Source organism: Canis lupus, chromosome 8, assembly GCF_048164855.1.
Source record: "Canis lupus baileyi chromosome 8, mCanLup2.hap1, whole genome shotgun sequence".
NCBI classification, from domain to species: Eukaryota; Metazoa; Chordata; class Mammalia; order Carnivora; family Canidae; genus Canis; species Canis lupus.
In genome coordinates this window covers 14339334-14364802 of record NC_132845.1, presented here as the reverse complement: position 1 = coordinate 14364802, position 25469 = coordinate 14339334, and the positions used below count along the sequence as shown (strand labels likewise).

General features: G+C 38.0%; 1 protein-coding gene and 1 non-coding gene across 11 annotated transcripts in view; one reads left to right on the top strand and one right to left on the bottom strand.

Annotated features, from left to right (window-relative positions):
• SSX2IP (SSX family member 2 interacting protein) overlaps positions 1–25469 on the top strand; it is a 120084-nt gene extending 94615 nt beyond the window's left edge. For 5 of the 10 annotated variants that reach the window (XM_072834284.1, XM_072834286.1, XM_072834283.1 and 2 more), the window contains exons 2-14: positions 1467–1599; positions 2525–2694; positions 3162–3374; positions 6097–6207; positions 8391–8526; positions 10295–10370; positions 10441–10630; positions 13948–14098; positions 15918–16054; positions 16344–16517; positions 20123–20237; positions 20537–20702; positions 24615–25469. In XM_072834284.1, coding sequence (XP_072690385.1) covers positions 1557–1599; positions 2525–2694; positions 3162–3374; positions 6097–6207; positions 8391–8526; positions 10295–10370; positions 10441–10630; positions 13948–14098; positions 15918–16054; positions 16344–16517; positions 20123–20237; positions 20537–20702; positions 24615–24789 — 1857 coding nt within the window. In that variant the 5' untranslated portion in view covers positions 1467–1556 and the 3' untranslated portion in view covers positions 24790–25469. Of the gene's footprint in view, positions 1–1466; positions 1600–2524; positions 2695–3118; positions 3375–6096; positions 6208–8390; positions 8527–10294; positions 10371–10440; positions 10631–13947; positions 14099–15917; positions 16055–16343; positions 16518–20122; positions 20238–20536; positions 20703–24614 lie in introns of those variants that run through there. The other 5 variants (XM_072834288.1, XM_072834287.1, XM_072834290.1 and 2 more) reach the window with 5 other exon arrangements.
• Positions 778–880, bottom strand: LOC140639283 (U6 spliceosomal RNA). Its single transcript, XR_012036055.1, has one exon. It is a non-coding gene; the product is annotated as a U6 spliceosomal RNA (small nuclear RNA).

Here is a 25469-nt window from a genome sequence, read left to right as displayed (position 1 = left end):
TCTCTATCATAAATAAATTTAAAAAAAAATCCAGAATTTCAACATCCATTTAAAGATGGAAAGAAAGAGCAGCCTGGGACCTGCTTTCTCTTTTGGCCACAATTTACTGTACCCCAGAAGCAGCTGTCCAGAGTGGTGGCACACGTTCTCCAGATTGCCTGCAGTCTTTACTACTCCTTCTATCCCTGACCTTGAAATAAATCCCCAATTGACATTTATAATCTCATTTGAATTTTTTTGTGATGGAGAAATATTTATTTATTCCATTTTTCCCTATAAAAAAGTGGAAACAGGATGGTAGGCTGAAAATGTTATGTGAAACGGTTATTTGAAAGGTTTTTACACATAGTCCACTTCATTCATTTCTATTTGGTAACCCCCCTAATTCTACATACTTGTGTTTAAAGGTGTTCTGTTGTATAAATGTGTCATTTATGTAACCAGTCGCCTACTGTGGAGGGTATAAGCTATTTCCAGTTTTTTGATGTTATCCAGAACAACTTGTAGATGAATCTTTATACAAATCATTTTTTTTTCTTTTCAAGTTTTTATTTAAATTCCAGTTAGTTAATATACGGTGCAATATTAGTTTCTGCTGTAGAATTTAGGGATTCATCACTAACAGTTCCCTCCTTAATGCCCATCACCCACTGAGCCCATCCCCTGCCCACTTTCCTCCAGCAACTGTTTATTCTCTATAGTTCAGAGTCTGTTTAATGGTTTGCCTCTCTTTTTTCGCCATGTGTTCATCTGTTTTCTGTCCTAAATTCCCCATACAAAAATATGGAATGCTTCATGAATTTGCATGTCATCCTTGTGCAGAGGCCATGTTAATCTTCTCTGTATTGTTCCAATTTTCGTCTGTGTTACCAGAGCAAACACAAATTGTTATTTTATTAGGATAAAAAATTTAAAGTGGTATTTCTAGATAGAAATGTATTTCATTTTTAAAATTTGATACATATCGCCAAATTGCTAGTAGTAGTTTAAGTTGATGTGATCTTTCTGGAGAACATTGTATGGAAGTATGATTTTTTCTACATCTGTGCTAACATTGGGAATAGTATTTTTTTTTTTTTTTGCTAATATAGTTAGTAAAAAGAAAAATTGAGAATGCTAGCCAAGATTTTTTTATCTGTATAAATACCTTGTACTTTATTTTAGAGGATATAATATAGAAGTCGTTTTTACTTAGTACAATGCTGTACCTTAGATTTATATTGTGAGTCAAATCATGTACCATGTACTTTGTATATGAAGAAGTAATACCTTGGTAGAACTTGGTAACCCTTTACTCCTGATCCTTAAACAGACCCACACATACACATACATACACAGGGTTATTATTGAGCTGTACCACGTTCTATATGGGAGTGTATGGAAATAAAAAATGTAAAATCCTTCTTTTTACACATTGATTTTATATTTTTAGTTAAATGTTACTGTTCTACAATTTGCTTTTTAAGGAGATGCCTACCTAAGAAGAGTGACAGCAGCTGGACTAAATGTTTCACTGCTGAATTGGTTCCTCAGGTACCCTGGCTCTGGTGATTGCTATGGGAGAGTGGATGACTGTTACAGATCCAGATCTGTCTTCAGGTAACTAGGTCTAAAATAAATTTCAACTAAAGCAGTATTTATAAAGGAATTTAAATGGAACATTTAAACATTCCATTTAAATGGAACAAAATAATTACCACAAATATTGAAGATGTGACTAGAGAGACAAATGGTTGTAAAATATCTAATTTTTATCTTCAGAAAATTTATCTGGGAAAGCTAAGAATTGTGCCATAATCAGTGGGGTTCAGTGCCTTTGATGGATGATGTGTTTGTTACTGTTTTTGAGAGTAATGTTTATGCATTTGAAATAAATTTATTGGCTACTTCAATACGTTGCTGTGATTTATTCCTTTTATTTTTGTCTGTTATTTTTATGTCTGACATACTGTAAATTAAGGTAGTATATTGTAGCTTAACAGGCCTACTAAGGGCACTTATATTTGTATCTTTTTGAAAAAAAAGTACAGTTGGCTCTTGAGTAACATGGGTTTGAACCTTGTTGGTCTACTTATACATTTTTTCGATAACAATAGTACAATACTGTAAATGTATTTTCTCTTCCTTCTGATTTTAATTTTTCCCTAGCTTGCTTTATTGTAAGAATACAGTATGTAATACATGTGACATACAAAATATGTGTTAATGAACTATTTATGTTATTGGCAAGGCTTCTTTTCAACACTAGCTATTAGTAAAGTTTTGTGGGGGTCAGAAGTGATACACAGATTTTTCAGCTTATGAGTCGTTGCCCCTAACCTCTGTGTTGTTCAGGGGTCAACTTTATGTATTTTTCATAGAAAAACAGCCTGTCTTAATTTGAAAATACTTAAAAATATTTATATAATTCAAAATCTTTGGGAATGGAGATAGTTCAGGAGATAGCCTGGAGATAGAGATTGTTCCTGATGGGGGCTTTCCGTATGTTTTGTAAATTTAAGTAAATGCTTTTTTGTTCTTCCAGAAAGCAAAAATATCTGTCAATATACCTCAGAAACAAAGATGTCTCCATCAAGTTTATACTCACAGCAAGTGCTATGTTCTTCAATACCTTTATCAAAAAATGTGCACAGTTTTTTCAGTGCCTTCTGCACAGAAGAGAATATTGAACAAAGTATTTCGTATCTTGATCAGGTAAAAAAAATTTTGTGAGAAGCAATTGCATAAATCATGTTATATAATAGAACATATCAAAGTTATGAGGAAAATACTTGTTAAGCACACGTATGTTGTTATATATTGGCCAGGGACTTAGAACATACTAGATATGCAGAGAGCTCTGTGATCATCTAGTCTAGATACATGGTAGATATTTTTTTGTCAGGAGTAGATTGGCCTCCACCTCACCCTAGGGGCTTCTCCACTGGGAATCTCTCCCTTATTTTACTGATGCAGAGACCTAAGTTCCTTCCCCAGGATACAGGCAGTTGTAGAACAGAGACTAAAAAGAGCCCAGTTCTCTCAGTTCTTTGTCCTTTGGGATATTTATAATTTCTTGACTCAGGATAGTTTTCATTATTTCTGAGAAAAGATTTCTGTCTTTTGTTTCTATACTAAGTCATCTGGTAACCAACTTTGAGGAAAACATTTTCTTCTACCAGGAATTGACTACTTTCGGTTTTCCTTCATTATATGAAGAATCCAAAGGTAAAGACACAAAGAGAGAATTAAATATAGTTGCTGTTTTAAATTGTATGAATGAGCTACTTGTACTTCAGCGGAAGAACCTTCTAGCTCAGGAAAATGTGGAAACACAGAATCTGAAACTGGGAAGTGATATGGACCATCTGCAGAACTGCTATGCAAAACTTAAGGTAGAAATTGCATGTCAACCTGTATTTCAATTAACCACATGTCTCCTAAGCACAGCAAAGTGGTAACAGTGTTTTCTTGTTAATATTGTTAGGTTTTTATACAGTGCCTGAAGGATAGAGATTGTTCCTGACGGAGACTGGAGGGGGTAGGTGGTGGCCTCTGAGGTTATAAAAAGGCTGTGAGTTGTGGATAATACTTTTTTTTTTTAGATTTTATTTATTTATTCATGAGAGACACAGAGAGAGGCAGAGACAAAGGCAGAGGGAGAAGCAGGCTCCCTATGAGGAACCTGATGTGGGACTTGATCTCAGGACCACGCCCTGAGTCAAAGGCAGATGCTCAACCACTGAGCCACCCAGGTGTCCCTTTGGATAATACTTTAATCTTAATCAGAGAGACCTATGGAACGTCTTATGAATTAGACTGACTCAGAGTTGTAAGCCCTTGAAGGCTATCATTCTGCCTTAAAACTTTTTATATGTGGGTAACCTTGGCTGAGTATTGTGTAAATAGCTAGTGAATGATCACACAATGATATTGGCAATCCAGGCCTGTTTAGCCTTTCCTCTAAGGAGTAGTTGCTTATTAGGACAGCCCAGAGTATAGAATGTTTTCCAGGAAATCATCTAATTCAGGTTTGACCTGGGCCAAAATCAGAATATTTTGCCCTGGACAGAAATGTGTGTTCATTGGCAAAAGTTGCTGATCTGTCCTTGAAGAGCCTCTAGATCTAGCATATGATTCATTCAGTTCATTGAGCACAATTTGTTATTTGTGTGCTGGGCACACTGGGTTTTACAGAGGAGTGAACCTCAGTCCCTGCTCTCAAGAAGATTATAATCTAGTGGAAAGAGATACATTGAACCATAACTATTTCCTTCATTAGTTGTCCTTGGTGTGGAAAGTAAGGGGAGGCATCACAGAGTTAACACGTGGTCTCAGATTTGAGAAGTAAACAGAAATTTACTAGTGTTTGGAGAAAACATTCTAGGCAGAGGGTGTATAACCTGTTTAAAGCACAGAGGTATGAGAGACTGTAGGGACTGAAGTGTATGATTATGATGAAGAGTGATAGAGGTGAGGCTGGGCCCCTGGCATCCAAGGATGTGAGAGGCATCGTGCAGAAACCCAAAGGCACCAAGGAATATAAGCGAAAGGAAGACATGGGCATCGTGTAAACATCAACCTGGCAGTAAGGTGGAGAAACTATGGGGAAGGTGTAGATTTGTATTTGGGACAGAGGTGGTAGGGGCCCCAGAAGGCATGGTAGAAAGGACAGCTGTTAGCAGGCCTTAGCAGGTTTTGGCCTTCAACTACGGTAGTGCCAGTGGAGATGGTAAAAGTGAAATCGAAGCAACCTTTGGAGGTAAAATGGGTAGAATTTTATGAAAAGTTGAATTTGGGGAATAAGTCATTAATTTAAGATACCAACCAGGTCTGTGTCTGAAGTTTACAGAGGATGATGGTATGAGATAAGTGATATACAGATTTGCAGGGATGAGGATGAGTTCAAGTGAAGTGTTGATAATCACTCAAAGTGCATCTGATTTGACATACATGGGACATATCAACTGGCCCAGTGCCTTTAAGTGCAGGCATTCCAAGTAGTCTGGCATGACAGGAAGTATTCAACCCGCTGAAAAAGAGGGTGCCAAAATTCTGACAACTGTAGAGTTATCCAAGGTATACTCCTAAATTTCCTAAATTCCTAAATCATCTTGACGTCCATTGTTACAGAGATTGTGCAAGTTGTTATTTGTGGCTACTTATGCCAAAACCTGAGTGGCTTTTTATATTTTATAAAGATAAAAGGATTTTAAAAATATTCCAGTGGTCTCATGCAGACTTGGCACATTTCCTCAGGAAATGTGTGGAATGAATTCAAAATGAACATCTTCTCCTATACTCATTCCAGCAATCCTGCCATTCCTCTTTTGAAAAAAAATCTTGAGAGGTTACCATTTGCAAAGGAGAACAAATGTCGTGCTTTGGTTGCACCCTTTTTACCTGAAGGGTTGCCACTTGGTCACACATCCTCTTTAGACTTATCTCCATATGATTTTGGTACTTTCTTGAAGAATATACTCTTTAGACTTATCTCCATATGATTTTGGTACTTTCTTGAAGAATATACTTTCTTGAAGAATATACTATTTTGGTACTTTCTTGAAGAATATACTATAGAAGTGTTAAAAAGTACTAAAAGGAAATTTTATTTTATTTTTATTAAAGATTTTATTTATTCATGACAGAGAGAGGCAGAGACACAGGCAGAGGGAGAGGGAGAGAAGCAGGCTCTTTGCAGGGAACCTGACGCAGGACTCGATCCCGGGTCTTAGGATCAGGCCCTGGGCCAAAGGCGGCGCCAAACCGCTGGGCCACCAAGGCTGCCCTAAAAGGAAATTTTAAATGTGTCCAGTGACAGAATCAATGGAATAAGTGAAGAGCCTTTCAGGGGATCCACTTTGAAACTCTTTTGTATATACATAAAAAATGTTGGCATTTTAATAAAATAAAATATTTAAATAAAATATTTAACATATTTAAACTTAAATTTATAACTTTATAGTCTTGGTTTATAATAATTGTTTTAAGTAAATGTTTTGTGTGCCATTAAACTCCAGTTTTAGCTAACCCTTATGTGTGTATGTTGTTTTTACTAATCTTTGAAGAATTCATTTGCTCTGAGTCCTATGTCACAATTGCATATGGATGTTTTAGGAACAATTGGAAACCTCCAGGAGAGAAATGATTGGGCTTCAGGAAAGAGACAGACAGTTACAGTGCAAGAATCGGAATTTGCATCAGCTACTGAAAAATGAAAAAGATGAGGTAAGTTGTCAGTTACGGAAGATGGAGTTTAAGTGGTATATATTTTTTTTAATTTGACATGACCAGGCCCCATTTTGAAACAAGAACATTAATCAATCCTTTGTCAGACTGCTGTGGTAGGCCTCTGTATACAGCATTGCAGCGTATTTAACCGAGGTCAGGTGCTCTCCCTCTCCTCCCCACCCCCCAAATCATGGAGTTTAGGACATTGGTCCATAGCTTGTGACAACCAGTGTCCTCAACCATCTGTCCTGGACTCAAATGCGTTGTCATTTTTTTCTCAGGCACAAGGGTGCTTTAACTGCATATCTTTTATTTCCTGCCATACCTATACTTAATATCAGGCATGCCTCTTCTCTTTTTTTTTTTTTTTATTTATTTATGATAGTCACAGAGAGAGAGAGAGAGAGAGAGAGAGAAAGAGAGAGGCAGAGACACAGGCAGAGGGAGAAGCAGGCTCCATGCACTGGGAGCCCGATGTGGGATTCGATCCCGGGTCTCCAGGATCGCGCCCTGGGCCAAAGGCAGGTGCCAAACCACTGCGCCACCCAGGGATCCCTCTTCTTTCTCTATCTTAAATATTGGCATCACTCATCCAATTAAGCAATTAATTACTTGACTAAATGGACAGAAGAGTTCTTGCTTTAAAAAAAAAACAGGGATCCCTGGGTGGCTCAGCAGTTCAGCGCCTGCATTTGGCACAGGGCGTGATCCTGGAGTCCCGGGATCGAGTCCCACGTCGGGCTCCGAGCATGGAGCCTACTTCTCCCTCTGCCCGTGTCTCTGTCTCTCTCTGTCTATCATGAATAAATAAAGTCTTTAAAAAAAAAAAGCGGGATCCCTGGGTGGCGCAGCGGTTTGGCGCCTGCCTTTGGCCCAGGGCGCGATCCTGGAGACCCGGGATCGAATCCCACGTCGGGCTCCCGGTGCATGGAGCCTGCTTCTCCCTCTGCCTGTGTCTCTGCCTCTCTCTCTCTCTCTGTGTGACTATCATAAATAAATTTAAAAAAATAAATAAAACTGAGAAAGTTAAAAATAAAAAATAAAAAAATAAAAATAAAAAAAAAAAGCAATTCACATTTAAAGATCCTATTTCTGATTGTTAAAGACATCAATTCTAGTCTCAGTTCAAGTGTTTACTTAGTATTTGGATCTATAGATTTAATACATTTGAAATTATTATTTTTTTAAATTACATAAGAAACATTTTGTTCTCAGTGTTCTGCAGTTTGATCCCTGACCATCTGATAACTATAAAAATACAGTATATATTTTCAGTATTTTATATAAATTTTTTTAACTATAATTAAGGACTTTAGGGATGGAGTGCATTTCTTTAATGACTTTATAGTGGTTTAGCCAGATTTGTTTTGTCATATTTTGACTATTTAGTAATGTAGTTAGTGGATAATGAAATACTTTAATTAAACTGCAATGTCACTTACACATTTCCTTGAGTTATTTCACAGAAAATTTTGACTTGACCTGCTGGTTCCACTTCAGTGTTTAGAATATGGTTAATTTTTAGTAAGGATTAAGTTACACATGATCATCTCTAGCAGTATTAAAAATGTTTGTATAGAATACAACACACGTCCAATCAAGGCCTGCCTGAGAAGCCACAGTAGATAAAAACCTCGAACAGTAGTAGGGCCTGGCATATAGTAGGCACTCAGCAAATATTATTACCAGGTTCTGCTCTTTGGACCTACTCTAATTTGAGAACTATTTATGGTCAGATAAAAACAAACCTGTTTATGTGCTGGGATGTGCTGTGGTTAATTTGTCACAGATTAATAAGGTATAAAGCGATTCAAGTCAGTAGTATAAGGAAGTCACTACAAATGATCAGATTAATTCTTGTCCCAGATGAAGTTTTAATCACTTTAATACTTCTGTAAGAGTTTCTGGTTTCTAAAGGAGCAGAGTCTATATATAGGGTAAAAGGGGAAGAAAAAGATAATTTGGGATGTTAGTAGCTCTGGAAATTTAAGAATTAAAAAACAAAAACTTTATGTGAATCACTTAGTGATACTTTAAAAAGTGATGTCCAGTGGTCATTGAGAAGCATAATCCTAAAATTATTTTATGAGGAGGTGGATGCTAGAACTTCTTTACTTTACAAATTTTAGCTGGGGTTATCAATCATAAAGGGACTCATTCAATGGAAATGCTATTTTCAGGTACAAAAATTACAAAATATCATTGCAAGTCGAGCTACTCAATATAATCATGATATGAAGAGAAAAGAACGTGAATATAATAAATTAAAGGAACGTCTACATCAGCTTGTTATGAACAAGAAGGATAAAAAAATAGGTAAGAAACAACTGGTTAAGATAGAGGAAAGTAAATAAGCTAATATGCTAAGAAATAAATGTGAACAATAGAGCACAGTAGCTCATGAAGTATAATTTTTATGCTTCATGCAATTGTTTATAGCCAGTATATATCCATATAAACTAGAAATTGAGGCAACTTATTAGTGAAAAATAATAATTTTGCTGTTTCCTTTGTTGCATATAAGCATTATATGTATCTTTTTTAATATGGTAGTTGTAGTTCCATAGAGGAAAACCCAAGCCAGAGGATATTCTAATCCTCCTCAGAAAAAAACTGATAATAAGAAAAATCAAGATGAGTTTCTGAGTATCAAAAAAAAGTGTGATTTTGGAATTAACTTCATAAAATTATTCATCAGGCCAAATTATTTACATCTGTTCCTTTAAAGAAATGTAGCTGTGCATTTTTGAAGCACCTAGTCTAAAGGATGAACTGTGAATGTTAATGCTTATGCTTGTGCTTAAGAGTCTTTTGAAAAGCAATTTGCAACTTCATCCAAGTATATGCATACCTTCAGGTAAATCACATAGATGAAAAAGTAAAAACACACGTACACAAGAGTAAAGCTCTGCAGATACAGTTTTGCTGGCCTGGTAAGATGCAGCCCAGGAAATCTATGCATTTATTTATCAAAGAGTGGTTTCCAAGTGGACTATAGGTTGTCCTCTAACCTACATTGTACAGTAATGCCCTAAACTGTGGTTTCCGAAACTGAGCTTGGCTGACACAACAGCTGATGAGCAGATGTCTCAAGCTGTCACATGGTGGGCTGTGTCCGCTGTCAGCAGGCAGCTCAGTGCTGACTGCATCACTGCCATTCTGCACAGCAGAGCTTTTGCGATTAGTCAGCTATCTTATTTTTAAAATTACTGAAAAATGAAAATGGAATAAGCAATTAAGACAAGGTTGAAAGTCTTAGGATAATCAAATTTAAACTTCATTGGTTAACCTCGTATTCATTCATGAATTAAATAAAGAGAAGGATGAAATGCTGTAAGTATAAAATGTAGCACCTAATTAGAGAAATTTATTAAAGATTTAACTCTGGTAACAGAGCCCTTATTTTATTGGGGCCTGGCTGTTTTCTAGTGCAAACCTAATTGGAAGTGACAGTTTCATAATGATTTTATCAAGTCTAAAATTACAGTAACTTCTTGTCCTCTTATTTCCTTCTAGTACTGTCAGGGGCCTTGATTCCTTTGATGATGATGACAACACAGGGCTTGGCAAACTTTTTCTGTAGAGATTCTAATAGTAAATATGTTCAGGTTTGTGGAGTCTGTAGTCTTTCATCACAACTATTCATCCCCACACTTGTAGTATAAAACTAACTAATATGAACAAATGGTGTGGCAATGTTCTAGCAAAACTTTATTTAGAAAATCAGGCAGCTGGCCTACAGGCCATAGTTTGCTTATTACCCCAATGATAAAATTAATAATGATAACAAAATAACATTTATCAAGACTTTGTTAAGTGTCTTAACTTCTTTTACCCTTCACAACAACTCTTTGGTAAATACTTTCATTATTCCTTCTGTACTGACAAAGAAACAGGCTTAATCAGTGTCGAGATCTCAGTGCTTAACAGTGATGGAGAACTGGAACCTGAAATGTGGGCTGTTTGAGCCAAAATCCTAATCTGTACCAGGTTGATTTATGTGTGATAGAGTGTGTTAGGGTTTTATACACTTTAACAAATGTGTGGTAAGAATTGGTTTTGTTTTGCATGTTCATATTTTTAGCTATGGAAGTTTTAAATTATGTGGGGAGAGCCGATGGAAAAAGAGGCTCCTGGAGGACGGGTAAAACTGAGGCCAGGTAAGGTCCAATTTAAATTGATATATTTCATCAGACTTTTCTTCCTGTAACTGCATTTTCATACTGACAGTTTCTTTCTCAGGAATGAAGATGAAATGTATAAAATTCTCTTGAATGATTATGAATATCGTCAGAAACAAATCCTAATGGAAAATGCTGAACTTAAGAAGGTTCTTCAGCAAATGAAAAAGGAAATGATTTCTCTTCTTTCTCCCCAAAAGCAGAAACCTAGAGAAAGAGCAGATGATAGTACAGGAACTGTAAGTGGCTCTTTCCTCTCTCCTACAGTTTCGGATTGCTAAGTCGAACAATTAAAACATTAGATAGGTCTTCCCAGTGGGGACACTCTTGATGTTTTGGACAGGACACTCACTACTGTACCAGCTCCAGTCACTGGGACGACGACAACAAAATGTTCCTGTTTGTTTCTAGAATTTGGGAAATGATGGAGATGACTTTAGAAGGACTTAGTGCCAAACACTGTGATAAACACTTTGTGAGCATTGCCTCATTTCACTCTTCTAATTTGATGCTTTTCCTGTCATAATTATCCCCATTTTATAGCTGAGGAAACTGGGGCACACTCGTCTAATGAGTCCCAGTATCACACGTGACAGAACTAGGATTTAAATCCAAGTCTGTCTCACCCCAGAGTTCATGTTTCTAACCATTGTGCTGAGTATCCTCTTAATAGTTTAGGTATTCTGTACTTGAGCCGGCTTTACTTTTCAGAGTGAAGCATTAACTTTGGGAACCTACTAATCTTTCCAGAAATTTGCTGAATGTCCCTTACATTCTGCTCCCTGGAAAGAAAAAGCTAAAAGGATTTTGACTTCTTTCTTTGTCTCAATTGGGGCTCTTATAACAAACTACCACAGCCTGGGTGATTAAGAACAACAGAAATTTATTTTTTACAATTCTGGAGCTGGAAGGCTCAAAATCTGGGGGCCAGTAGGGTCAATATCTGGTGAGAGTACGTCTTCCTGACTGCACACTGCTGACTCCTTGTCCCCTCACCCTCACATAACAGGGGAGAAGAGCTCAACCAAGGCACTCACCCCATTCACGAGGGCTCTACTTGTCATGACTTCATCACTTCCACAGGCCCCACCTCTGACTACCCGCACCTCAGGCATTAGCATTTCACTGTGAATTTGAGGGAACATGAACGTTCAGTCCATTGCATCCTTCAGGAAGCTCTTTGGGGAGATGGGGCATGTGGAAAAGTGATTGTTACACATGTTAAAAGCTATAATAGGGGTGGTACAAGGTGTTGAGCAAAGTAGGTGTGGCAATCAGGGAAGGCATCACAGAGAACATGACATTTGAGTTGGCTCTTGAGAATAGGTAGTTGTTCCTGGGGTTAGGAGCATGTGACAGAGGGAATAATCCGTGCAGAGGTCTGAAAAAAGCAAGTCATGTAATGGTGAAAACTTCTGTTAACTTTACTGCTTTACATGTTTAGATTCTGGATTCAGCCAAGTGACTAAAATCTGAAAATAACATTGATGGGAAATGCTAATTATCAGCAAGTTATCAGAACTTGTTTTTTAAACCTGTATTATGGAATTATTTACCTTGTATCACAGATCAGTCTAACTGATAAGCCTACCCCACCTTCTATCTCTTTTTCCTTTTTTTTTTTTTTTTAAAAAAAAAGAAAGAAATGTACCTTAATGTTCTTTTAAACTGTCCAGTTTGGGATCTGCTTGACTTCAGCCTTTTCTCATAGTCTGTCACTTTTTGTTCGTTGTGAACTTGCACAAATATATCTCCAAGGCCAAGCACAGTGTCTGTTATTCCTGCGGTTCCTTCAGTTTTTGGCCCAACCTTTACCATCATTACCTGCTTTTGTTTAGCAAAAGCAAGTAGTATAGTGTAGATCAAGAAGACCTTTCTCGGGCAGCCCGGGTGGCTCAGTGGTTTAGCGCCGACTTCAGTCCAGGGCCTGATCCTGGAGACCCGGGATCAAGTCCCATGTCGGACTCCGTGCATGGAGCCTGCTTCTCCCTCTGCCTGTGTTTCTGCCTCTCTCTGTGTGTTTCATAAATAAATAAAATCTTAAAAAAAAAAGATTACCTTTCTCAGATGTTTAAATTCCCCCTCTCCTCGCCACTACAGCCAGTCGATAGTATCCTGTATAATTCTTAATAATTCAGATTTTACATGTGGAGAAACAATAATCGCTTCAGTATATTTTTTGTTTTTAAAGTACCTGTTTTTCTAGATCTTTTTTCCTCTTAGGATGTAATCCAATCCTTCCTTTTAAGGATTTTTGGAGCTTTATAGTAGGAGGAATCAGATATAACCTTAAAATGCTTATGTAGCCTTCAGGTTTCGTTAATTTATCATTGTGTTTAATTATAGCCAAACATATACCAAAAATTCAAGTTAAATTTTTATTTTCATGTTGTGGTTTCAGAGTATCTTTACAGTGCTCTGGTATGCTTTAACACGTAGGAGGTGTAGCTCCTTGGAAGAATTATTGGCAAGTAGCTCCAGAGGATTTTCTGGCAAGAACCAGAGTCACAGTGAGCTCTGTGCTGGGCCTTTCTCCAGCCTGCCCCCCACTCCCACCCCCCACACCAGAAGAACTCTGGCAGCCATTGCTCACCCGGGCCAGTGATACAGCTCTCCCAGCCGAGTCCCCCTCTCATTCCTGCTGCACCTGCCCATGGGAACGGTCTGATCAGCATTCCTTCATCTTTGACCTTTCTCCTTTTCTTTCCATGCATGATATTTTATTTTCATGTCAGGGAAATATATCTCTGTCTACTCTCCTGGATGTTAACAACAAATTTAGGACTTTGCAGATTATGCAGATATCATATATGTGTGTGTGTGTGTGTGTGTGTGTGTGTGTGTGTGTGTATATGTGATATACATGCAGATATATATGCAGATATATCTGCATATATATATGAAATATATATATTTATATATATATAAGATAATATAATAATATTTATGTAGCTACAGATTATTTTGACATAATGTATTTTAGTACTGTTTCCCTGTGTTCTTTATCTTGTTTTGATTCTAGGTGATCCTATATCAGTGGTTTACAGTATTTTCCCATGTTTTAAGTGAAAAGAAAAATAATCTCTAGTTTTATTTTTCAAAATTATATGAGAAAAATAGGATTCACAGTTCCTTTTACTTTGTAGATAACCTCAGTGGTTTATTTATTTAAGCAGCCTCAGATTGGAGATAAATTGATCTAACTCCAGATCTCAGCTCTGCCTCTTGGGTGCATGATAGGGGGCAGTGTGTCTACTTCTCGAAGCATCACTTTTCCCACATTTGAGGATGAGTTAGCCTGTGAGAGCTCTAACACAGCACTGGGCAATAGCAAATAACTCTTCCCCACACAGCTCCAGGACTCTTCACTATCATATTTGGATTCAAATTCATATTTGAAGAGACTTGAGTTGCAGAGTTTGTCTTCAGTTATATATGCATACGATATGGCACAAATGATTTTGGTATCTCTGATAATCGGTTTGATTAGTACTGCCTGAGTATCTAGAGCCATTTGAAGATACTGGTCTTTCCTTTTCATCTCTCTTGCTTGTAGGTTATCTCTGATGCTGAAGAAGATGCTGGGGAACTGAGTAGAGAGAGTATGTGGGACCTTTCCTGTGAGACTGTGAGAGAGCAGCTGACCAACAGCATCAGGAAACAATGGAGAATTTTGAAAAGTCATGTAGAAAAACTTGATAACCAAGGTAACTTACTACCGCAGTGCATGCCCAGTGAGTTGTGACACTCCGCTCTTAGTGTCAGTCACTTGGAACGCTACGTTAGGGGCTCAGACCCTGAAGCACTTGAGCTCAGTTGGGTGGGTGGTTTGATAATCAAGCTTCTGTCTACTTTTAGAGGTGAGGTTTGAACCTCATCGAGAAATACTTTGTCCTCAGAGTGAATCTCTCTCTGAAAAGAGGACACTACGTATCTCCATCTCTTCTGAGTACAGTATGTATTTGAATAAAGTGAAGCAAGTCTCTTACCAATCTAGAAATTAAGATTTGTTAATTGTGATAGGTATAAATATGAACTTGTCACTTATTATTCCAAGATATTTGTATACTCCTAGGTTGCTAATTTATTTTTAACTTATTTTCAAAATAATAGATGTTAAATATAAAGTATCAATTAGGAAGTATATGAAGTAGAATATTCAGGTTTCTGTTTCCTATCCATGACACTTAACAGTTTGGTGCTTGTCTTCCTAGATTTTTCTGTAGGCATTTACAAGATTCTTTTTTTTAAGATTTATTCATTTGACAGCACAAGCAAGGGGAACAGCAGGGAGAGGGAGAAGCAGACTCCCCTCAAAGCAGGGAGTCCAACACAGGCTCGATCCCAGGACCCTGAGATCATGACCTGAGCCAAAGGCAGATGCTTATCTGACTGAGCCACCTAGGTACCCACAAAATACTTATTTTAAAATATATAAAAACCTGGCATGCCTGGGTGGCTCAGTCAGTTAAGCGTCTGACTCTTAGTTTCGGCTCAGGTCATGATCTCAGGGTCAGGATCAAGCACTGTGTGAGGCTCTGAGCTCAGCATGGAGTTTGCTTGAGCTGCTCTCTCTGTTCCTCTCCCTCAACCCCTCCCCCTGCTCATGCATGCACACTGTCTTTCTCAAACTTAAAATTTTTATATATATATTTATTATGTATGTACATATATACACACACACAAACAAAAATTGAATATTACATATTTTTCTACACTGCTCTTTTCATTTAACATGTATTAGTGTTAATGGTGTTTAGACACCATTCTCTGTTACTGTAGATAGCAGAGATCTACATTGATGAATAGATTCTTAATTTTTGGTGTTTGTTAAAGTTTGCATGCTTTTAAGTCAAGAAAATAAAGATTTCTGCTCAGTAAATAAGTCTGTTGAAAGAAAATTTATTCTAAATGTCAAAAGTCACAAAATCACTGTCAATTGTCTTCAGTAGTAAAGAGTAATCAGCAAAATTTTGTACCACAATGAATTTACATGAGATTTTATTGATTTCAATCACCATCTATTAGTAAGCAGCAAGTATGTTTGGACTTCCTATTTGTCAAATTTAGTACCAGCGAGCATGATTTGTAGCACTGCATTGATCTTTGAAGAAGTGTCAAAAGTAGTTTATAGATTTGTTAATTATTTTTCTCTTCTCTCAATATAAGTTGTCCATTCTTAGGACATAGACTTGGATAAATATGGATTATAAATGTTCATAGTAGAACTATTAGTAAAGGATATCATTTTAGTCCAAAAATAGTACAGATTTGTAGTTGTTGTGAATCCCTCATAATAAGTTGCTTTGCTTTTTAAAATTTTCATAGTGCTAAAATACTATAAATTTAGTTGTATTATTACAGCTTATGAGATATTTAAAGGACAGAGGAAATAAGTACCTTTTAGAAAACCTATGAGATTCCAGAATGAAAAATTCTGAGAGCCTTGATTTTTAAATATAATTCAAAAAGCACCGTAAACCAAGTGGTGAGAAACCTATGTCAAATTACTTGGCTTTACGTTAGTTTCAAAGGTACACCTGGAAGGTTTTACTGATGAAGACGTAATCTCACGACAAGACCACGAACAAGAAACTGAAAAACTCGAGTTAGAAATTCAGCAGTGTAAAGAAATGATTAAAACTCAGCAGCAGCTTTTACAGGTAAATGTGAGTTGCTCTTAAAACTGTTTCCCCATGTGAATGGCCAGGATCTTACTGAGTCCCATGCTGGATTTGTATTCCCGTGGCTCAGAGGGTCTACCCAGCACTCAGCTGTTTGCTTACTAACAGGTGGGGCTCCCCCGGCTGGACAGTGAGAAGCCTCACTTGACTTCCTGCTCTTCCATGATTTCTGCCCTTCCCCTGAAGTCTCAGCTCCCCTTGCTTTACTTTTAACTGGGAGTGTTGCGGGGACCCCCTGGAACTTATACTATGTTTTAAAATTTAATAGCAGCAGCTCGCCACAGCATGCGATGATGACACCACGTCCTTGCTGCGAGACTGTTACTTGCTGGAGGAGAAGGAGCGTCTCAAGGAAGAATGGTCCCTGTTTAAAGAGCAAAAAAAGAATTTCGAGAAGGAAAGACGAAGCTTTACAGAAGCAGCCATTCGCCTAGGATTGGAGGTATTTTAAACTGTTGGGCTTTCCTGGAGGGGCTTTTGAAAGTCCTGCAGAGGCCAGCAGAAGGCCTCCAGCTCTGCCTCTCATTGTGTCATCTCTCTTCGGTTTGTTTCCTCGAGCATTGTATCAGGGAGCTTATAATAACACCAGCTGGAAGGGATTGTAAGCACCTGGACTACTTTAGGAGGATGTTGTTTTGCCTCTACCGGATTTGGGAATTGAAACTTATTTCTTTAAAAAATTGTAAGCAAAAAAAAAAAAAAAAAAAAAATTGTAAGCATCCATGATTGTCCCTTTGGATTGGCTTTCTCCTGGTAAGGCTTCGCTTCCTGCAGGAGACCTCTCTGGACATCTGTCATCCCCCGCCCGCTGTCAGTAGGTGCAGCATCAGAAGATGGTGCAAGCAGAGCATGTTTGTGGTTCAGAAAGGGGGAGGGGAGGGTATGGTACAGAAGCTCCCCCTCCCTGCTCTTACCCAGGGATATGCAGACACCTTGGATGGCTCGCTTTTTCACTTACCTGTGTCTTAACCTACGTATTTCCCTTTCAAAACTCATAGAAGTAATGTGTGAATGTGGTTTAAAAAATAAAAACTCTTACAAAAAGCCACAAGGTGAGAAAATATCACCCATTTTCACTAGTGTCATTCCTCAGAGGTAATCACTAAGTTTGTGATTCTTCCGGGAAGTACCATTTTAACTTTGATGTACTTCAGCGTTTCTGTTGATCCCCCTGCTGTGAAAGAGATGGAATTCAGTGTCCTTTCATTCCTCCCCTGTACACTGTCCCTCATCTGTACATATGACTTATTCATAATCCTTTTTTTTTTAATTTTTATTTATTTATGATAGTCACAGAGAGAGGGAGAGAGAGAGGCAGAGACACAGGCAGAGGGAGAAGCAGGCTCCATGCACCGGTAGCCCGACGTGGGATTCGATCCTGGGTCTCCAGGATCGTGCCCTGGGCCAAAGGCAGGCGCCAAACCAGTGCGCCACCCAGGGATCCCTCATAATCCTTTTTATTTTTTTTATTTTTTATTTTTATTTTATTTTATTTTATTTTATTTTATTTTTTTGTTTTTTTTTTTTTTTGTTTTTTTAAAGTAATTTTTTATAGATGGTTTCCTCTGGCTGACTTTTTCTTTTTTACTTATTTTTTTTAAAGATTTTATTTATTCATGAGAGACACAGAGAGAGAGGCAGAGACACAGGCAGAGGGAGGAGCAGCAGGCTCCATGCAAGGAGCCTGATTTGGGACTCGATTCCAGGAATCTGGGATCATGTCCTAAGCCAAAGGCAGACATTCAACCCGCTAAGCCACCCAGGCGTCCCTTTTTTTTTTTCTTTCTTTTTTTTTTTTTTTTTTTTTTTTTTTTGACTTTAAACAGTATATTCAGTGCAGTGCTTCCATTTCCTATTCACCTTGGGACAGCATGTTTATCCCTGCCATGAAAGATGAAGACCTTCTCGTATATCCCCTTGTCTCACTTCTCTTGCCCCTCTAACTTCCCAGTTTCTGTCTGTGCTTTGCTTTTTCATCCTCAAGTGTGATCCTGGAATGTGTAATCCAGGTGTAAGTCCTTTGTCCAAAGTTGAGACTTCATAATTGAAAGAGCACTGATAACGTCATGATTCTGTAAATGTTATTCATTCTCTAACCTAGCAATAGGTTTGGCCGCATAGAAAATATTCCACGTTATATGACTCTGCCTCCTGGAAGAGAACCCTTCATATATCCCCGTGTAGTGAGCACCTCCTCTGACGTTCTTTGTAGCTTTTATGATTTCCTGGATCACATTCAGCTTATATCTCATGTTATCTTCTTTCCTGGGTTCCTTTTTCAATTTACTATATTACCTTCTTGAGTAATTCTTTTCATAAGTATTGTGTGAGTGAAAAATATTCTGAATTCTAGAATATCCAAAAATATATCCATGTGATTTGGCTGGATGTAGAATTTAGTTTCCAACATTTTCCTTCAAAACTTTGAGTTATTCCATTTCATCTACTGTTTGATTTTGCTGATGAGAAGCCTGATTATTATGTAATGTACATAGAGTACTTTGTGGATATCCTGTGTTGTGTTTTTTCCTTCTGTCCTTTTTTTTTTTTTTGTATTCTTAAAATTCTGAAATTTTACCAGGGTATATCTAGGTATAGCTCCTTTCATCCTCAAGACACTGAATTTCTTCGACTTAGGGATATTTTCTTTATTCTATATTTTTCCTTCTTTGACTTCTGCATTCTGGAATGCTTTTATTAGACAAGTGATTGGCCTTCTAACTGTATCTATAGATGGACTTTATGTTCTGAATTCAGGGATATTCTCTCGCCTTTTTCTTGTGCATCTCCACCCTGGTATTCAGCAGGGCCAATTTTAACTCTTCACTTCATCCACTGAGTTTTTATTTTAGATTTATCTTTTAAGTTCTCTCCTGTCCTCAGTTTTTGCTTTACTTTGTATAGCACTATATTATTTTACAGATATTCATAAATCTCTGTTAGAATTCTTTTTAAAAGGTCTCATGGGGGGATCCCTGGGTGGCTCAACAGTTTGGCGCCTGCCTTTGGCCCAGGGTGCGATCCTGGAGTCCCGGGATCGAGACCCACGTCGGGCTCCCGGCATGGAGCCTGCTTCTCCCTCTGCGTATGTCTCTGCCTCTCTCTCTCTTTCTCTTTCTCTCTATCATGAGTAAATAAATAAATAAATCTTTAAAAATAAAAAAAAAATTTAAAAAAGGTTTCTTTGTCTTGGCCATTTTTCTTTCATGTTCTTAGTTTTCTTCAAATGTCTGATAATGTGGGATTTTGTATTAGTTTCTAGGAGTGAAAGACTATATTTTATTTAAGTAGCTAACATAGATGTCCTCCACAGCTGTGAAAATCTATCTTATCAATAGCTGACTTTCTTAGAAACCAAAAACAGTTTGTACCAGCTTTTTTTCCTGCCTGGTTCTGGGTCCCTGTCTCCCTCCTGTTCTAAGAGATACTCTGGCTACTTTGTGTACCATTCCCAGCTCTCTGCAGGAGAATCCATCTGCCTCTGGTCACTGGGCCCAGTGGGGCCAGTGAAGGATGGGAAGGAAGCATGAGAGACCTGAGGAGTGAGGGAGAATTTAGGATCCTCAGCTGTTGGCAAGGAGAAGGTCTGACATGTGCCCCCTTGTGGTTTAGTGGTGATGGCTGCTTGCTCTGGTAGGTGGTTAGAGGCTGAGAATGATGCCTGGTGAAGTCACAGCTCCTTTTTCTCAAGTGATTGCAATTTGCAGTGGGTATTTTTCTGTTGTTTGTAATTCTATATTTATAATCTGTATGTTCAGGAGTTACGCTAATATGCTGGTTTTTTTACATTGTCCATTTGAGTTTACTCAAAACAGGTATGAAAATAGTGATTAGTTGGTTTATTAAGTGAAATGGGTGAATTTTTACTTTTTTAAATATATTTTTAAGTGAAAATTTTCTTAGTTTTCTAGGTTAATTTATTTGACTTACAAAATCTGTATGATAGCCAGAAAGCAAACACCAACAGCTACAGGAATTGTGGGAAATGCCAACAATGTGAATGTTGAAATATTGATCAATATGTCTTTGGTTTGCTTGTTATGATAGAGAAAGGCGTTTGAAGAAGAAAGAGCCAGTTGGTTAAAGCAACAGTTTTTAAACATGACTACCTTTGACCACCAGAACTCAGAAAATATGAAACTTTTCAGTGCCTTCTCAGGAAGTGAGTACCTCATTAACCCTTTCATCTGAAAACGCATGTTAATAAAATATTGTAAATTTTTAATATAAAACTTTGGAGATCACCAAACATTTTTAAAACTGGTCCTTAGATGTTTATGGATTGTGCACAAGAGAGGGCAAGACGAACTAGACTAGAGTGACAGGCTGGAGTGCCCCCCCCCCCCCCATTAACTTGTTCTGTCTCAGACCTCACTCCCCTGCAGATGATCACCATAGTTAACATCCTCCACTTTGCTACCTCACCACATGAGCTGCCTTTTTTCTTTTTCCTTTCCACAGGTTCTGATCGGGACAGTCTCTCAGTGCACTCGAGGCCACGGCAAAAGAAGCCTCACAGTGTGTCTAACGGGACTCCAGTTTGCACCTCTAAACTTACTAAGTCTCTTCCTGCTTCTCCTTCTACTTCGGACTTTTGCCAGACACGGTCCTGCGCATCTGAGCATAGGTATTGGTCTCTGTGTCATCTTTGCATGTGTCTGTATCACTGCTAAAGTTACCCTGCTAAGGGCACGTTGCCATGTCTGCAGTGTTAGCAATAGCAGTGGCTTTCGAGAGGAATTTAGTGGATTGATCATTCATTCTACAAACATTTATTGGGTGTCCATTATATAAGGATACATGTTAGGTGCTGGGAATATAGTAGCGAACCAGGTAGATCTGGTACCTATCTTCTGGGAGCTGAATCATAGAGTGTTATTCCTTTCATGTCACATCCAAAATACAATTTAAAATAGTCTAATTTACAGGAATCATTCAGTATTTTGAATTCTTTAATTTTGTTAAATAGAAGGATATTACCTTCACAATCTTTGTACATATTTTAAATTTTCTTTTGCCGTGCCCATTTAACTGGTGTTGAAGGGCAAAGAACTGAGAAATACATCCTCATCGTGATGGTAAAGATCTGTGCCCAGGGCTGACAGGGTCAAAAAAGAGTTGCTCGCACCCCAGGAAACCCATATATTTCTATGAACTGATACATTTTGGTATTTTCCTCTGTCTCAAGTTGTTAAATCATTTTCTAAGGTATAATACCAGTATTTTACCTCAGAGCCTATTCCAAGATGAATTAACTAGGTACAGAGAACATTCCTAGTGACAGAGGAATAGGAAAGGGCAAAGGGACACCCTGGAAAGTGTGATGGTGATCTTTCTTCTTAACCAAAGTAGGAGCCCCTGGCCTGGGGCCTCAGAATTTGGCAGGAGCCCCAGGGAGCAGGATCGGGGTTCTGGCACACTCAGCCTCTGGGAGTGAGAGGCTTGTGTGGACCTAAGTGTTGAAGAAGCCCACTGGCCCTTGGACCAAGAGTTGTTAAATAAATGAATTTCAAGACAAAAATAAGAAGCTGATAAAAGACAAGACACTGTATATATTATTGATTTGTAAAAGGATTAGGACACTAAACATTGAGGAGCAAAAAAAGAGCTTGAGGAAGAATGCTGTAGGCAGGCGTAGGGACCCCCAAGGTGGGACACTGGTGTGTTTGTGGGAGGCCAGTGGTGGTAGCAAGCCAGGACCAAGGAGGTGAGAGGTGATGCTGGAAGGTGGGCAGGGGTCACATCCTCTAAGGCCCTGGGTGAGGAGATGAGGATTAAAAACTTCAGATATATATAAATGTAGAGAGAATAAGGTCGTGATGCTCTTTGTACCCATAATCCAGCTTCAGCAGTTATTGACTCATGACTGTGTTGTATGTTCATCCATAACCCCACTCTGCTGCCCCCGCACATGTGCACTAGATGTGTCACTTGTAAAGTATTTTAGTCTGTATTTGTAGGCCAGGTATTGTTCTAAGGACACCCAGGAAACACCTTGGAGACACGTAAGCAAGAGAGAAAACAAATCTGTTTCGGAAAAAAACAAAAACAAAACAAAACAAAAACCCCCAAATCTGTTTCGAAAAGATGACTGTTCCGTTTTATGGAAAACAGACTATTGGAGCCAGGGTCATAAGCCAGGAGATGCGGTTAGGCTTCGGTGAAGTTGAGATGAGATGATCGTAGTTTAGACAGGGGTCGTGACATGAAGGGAGACATGACTGGATTTGGAATATATTTTGCAGTTAGAGCCAACAGATTGATTAATGGGTTGAGTATGGGAAGTGAAAGTTTTAATTTACAATCTAAAGATACTGTGAGCTCAGAGTATTTTCTTATATAGAACATTATTAAACTCCCAAATTTGATCAATCAGAACGATCTATTTAACCCAATTCTAGTCACCATTTTCAAACAGTGCATTCTGTATTTGAGAGAGAACATAGCAGTTGCCTTGATTTTTATGTCCCTACAATTCTTTTTAATCTAATTATTTTTCATTATGAAATATTTGACATAATATTCCTTTTGGACATTACTTTGTGCTTAATAAAGATATGTCCAGCCCTTAGTACCTACATCACAGGATGTTTTGAGGTTTCAGTGATGATACATATAAAGCACTTAAAACAGTACTTGGTCCATTATTAGCCTTCAGTAGCAGACTATAAAAATAAAAACATATGCTAACATAAATGGATAGTAAAAGTGCTTTCTCCTTCACGTATTCTGAGGGCTACACCAAACATCAGTGGCATAGAAACAGAATTTTGGAGCATAAAGAAACTTCATTGAGCTATTCATGCTCATGATCACTGGCCTCTGAAGATGAAACATAGAAAAGAGTTGTGTTACTAGTTACCAGGAGAGAAGAGCTGTGTGGAGCTTGACATAGTTCTCAGAATTTTAAGTTACTTGGTAAATTTGGACTCCTTGCTCCTGAAGCACCTTGAATCTGGGTTTGTAATAAGATTATAGCAGAACAAATGGGCATATTTGTAGCTAATTTCTTTTTTTTTTTAAGATTTTTATTTATTTATTCATGAGAGACACAGAGAGAGAGAGGCAGAGACACAGGCAGAGGGAGAAGCAGGCGCGTCGTGCAGGGAACCTGACATGGGACTCAATCCCAGGACCCCAGGACCACACCCTGGGCTAAACCGCTGAGCCACCTGGGCTGCCCATGTAGCTAATTTCTACAGCGACACCTTCAGTGTACCTTCACTGTAGAATGGAATTTTACACAAAGGCTGTGCCTGGAATCCAAAGTAATTTGGTACGAAATTACAGAGAGAATTTAGTTGATCATTGACCTCATCTCATCTGAGATGGCAGGGTTTCTGAGGGCTGAATTAATAAGCAAATTCCTTTTTTAAGTATTGGCAAATAAGCATAAGTAAAAATTTTTAATTGTTTCAGGTTTCAGTTTTCAGAATTAAAGCCACTTGATTTTTTTTTAAGATTGCCACCTTGAGGTTGAGTTAGTAAACCAGAGTCACAGAAAATGCACATTTAGGGGGGGAAATGTACATTTGTGAGAAAAAAAAAAACTATATAAGATATTTAGTAGATAAAAATGTATCATTTGTTTACTTAGATTTGAAAGTAATCATTTAACCAGATTTTTTTAAGATTATATTTATTTGAGAGAGAGAGAGCAAGCATGAGGGGGTGGCGTGCCGAGGGAAAAGGAGAAGCAGACTCCCCATTGAGCAGGGAGCCCAACACAGGGCTCGATCCCAGGACCCTGAGATCATGATCTGAGCCAAAGGCAGACACTTAACCAACTGAGCCACCCAGACGCCCCAGATTTTTTTGTTTTGAGGCTGGTGGCAGAGCATACCTCCCAGATTGTGTCATTAAAGAGTAGCAGCTGTGTCTGGGTTCAGACACTAAGATTGTTGCTCTCTCACACTTACAATTAATTGAGCATTGGTGTAAATGCTTAATGTGTGTTAACTCAGTTCCACCCAACCCTATGAGAGAGATACTATTATTTCCGTTTTACAACTGAGGAGGCTGAAGTACAGTGACATAGTGAGCTGAGCAGGTCCAGCTGGGATGAGCCTAAACCATCTCTGGCTCAGAACCTGGACTCTTTAATGCTTTTGCAGGCTCTCATTAAATAGCTGTGTGGGTGAATGGCTGCGTAGAGGAAAGCATGCATGAACAAATGGATGTGCAAAGAAGAAAACAGTAAAGAATTATAAAATAGTGGCAGGAAGATGGGAACATGGGGAGACACAAGCTTTCCAAGCCCTCATGTTCTGTATCTGACAGGCTTGGGTTGGGCAGAGAGCTTCAGAATAGCCCAAAGAGGTAAATAAGTAGATGGGTAAACAGATAACTAGGTGGATAGATATGATAAAAGTGATAAATTAGGCCATTTTGAAATACTTACTTTGTTCCTAATCAGTGTGTCCTCAAAAAATTTTACTTAGCATAGGGCAAGGGAACAATTCAAATATAGATATTGAGGCAGAACTTAAGTATAAAAGGAGGAGATGATGATGAAGATCGATCTTTCTCTTCCCTGCAGTTCCATCAATGTACTGAATATAACTCCTGAAGAAACTAAACCAAATCAGGTCGGCAGAGAAGGTACAAATCAGAAATGGAGCATGGCATCAAGACCTGGATCACAGGAAGGGTGCTACAGTGGATGCTCCTTGACCTACACAAACTCCCATGTAGAAAAAGATGACTTACCTTAGACGTGTGGACTGGAATTGTTTTCATTAACACGTTCATCAGATTTCACATCTAAGTTGAAACAGGGTGTGTCATAAAGCCAATCATCTCTAATAATTTAAGATGGTCTGAGTTGTTTGTTTGGACTTTTCCTCCCCCAAAGAGCTAAAATGTTAAATCTATTAAAAAGGATATAAAAGCTTTGGATATGTATTTTTAGTAACAGAAGCATCTGGTTCTGTGAATAAAGGAATGTATATGTTTGGATGGAAACAGAAGCACTAGAATGAGTTTCCTCTTATAGGTATTAAAAATAGCACTTTTAGGAAACTGATTATTGTAAATGTTTAATTTTGTCTCATATATAGTTGGCATTGAAAGTTTAGCCTTTACTTGAATGTATACTGTAGATTTTTAACAAAGCAAGTTCTATATTTATTATGTTTAGTGTGATTTGAAATTTCCTCTTTCATATGTTTTAAATAAAGTGAAATTTATGTATGTTTTGTACATAGATATACATGATTATGTTAAGAGGCTTTAAGATTTAAAAATTTTACACGTCCATAATTATAGTATTTCATGCCAATAAAATTTTTTAGTGGTATTCTGTTTACAGATGTATTAGAGCCATTACCACATTATGTTTAAGAATTTTTTGAATGCATCTGAGCAATAAATACTCAAAAGCTGTTCCATGAAA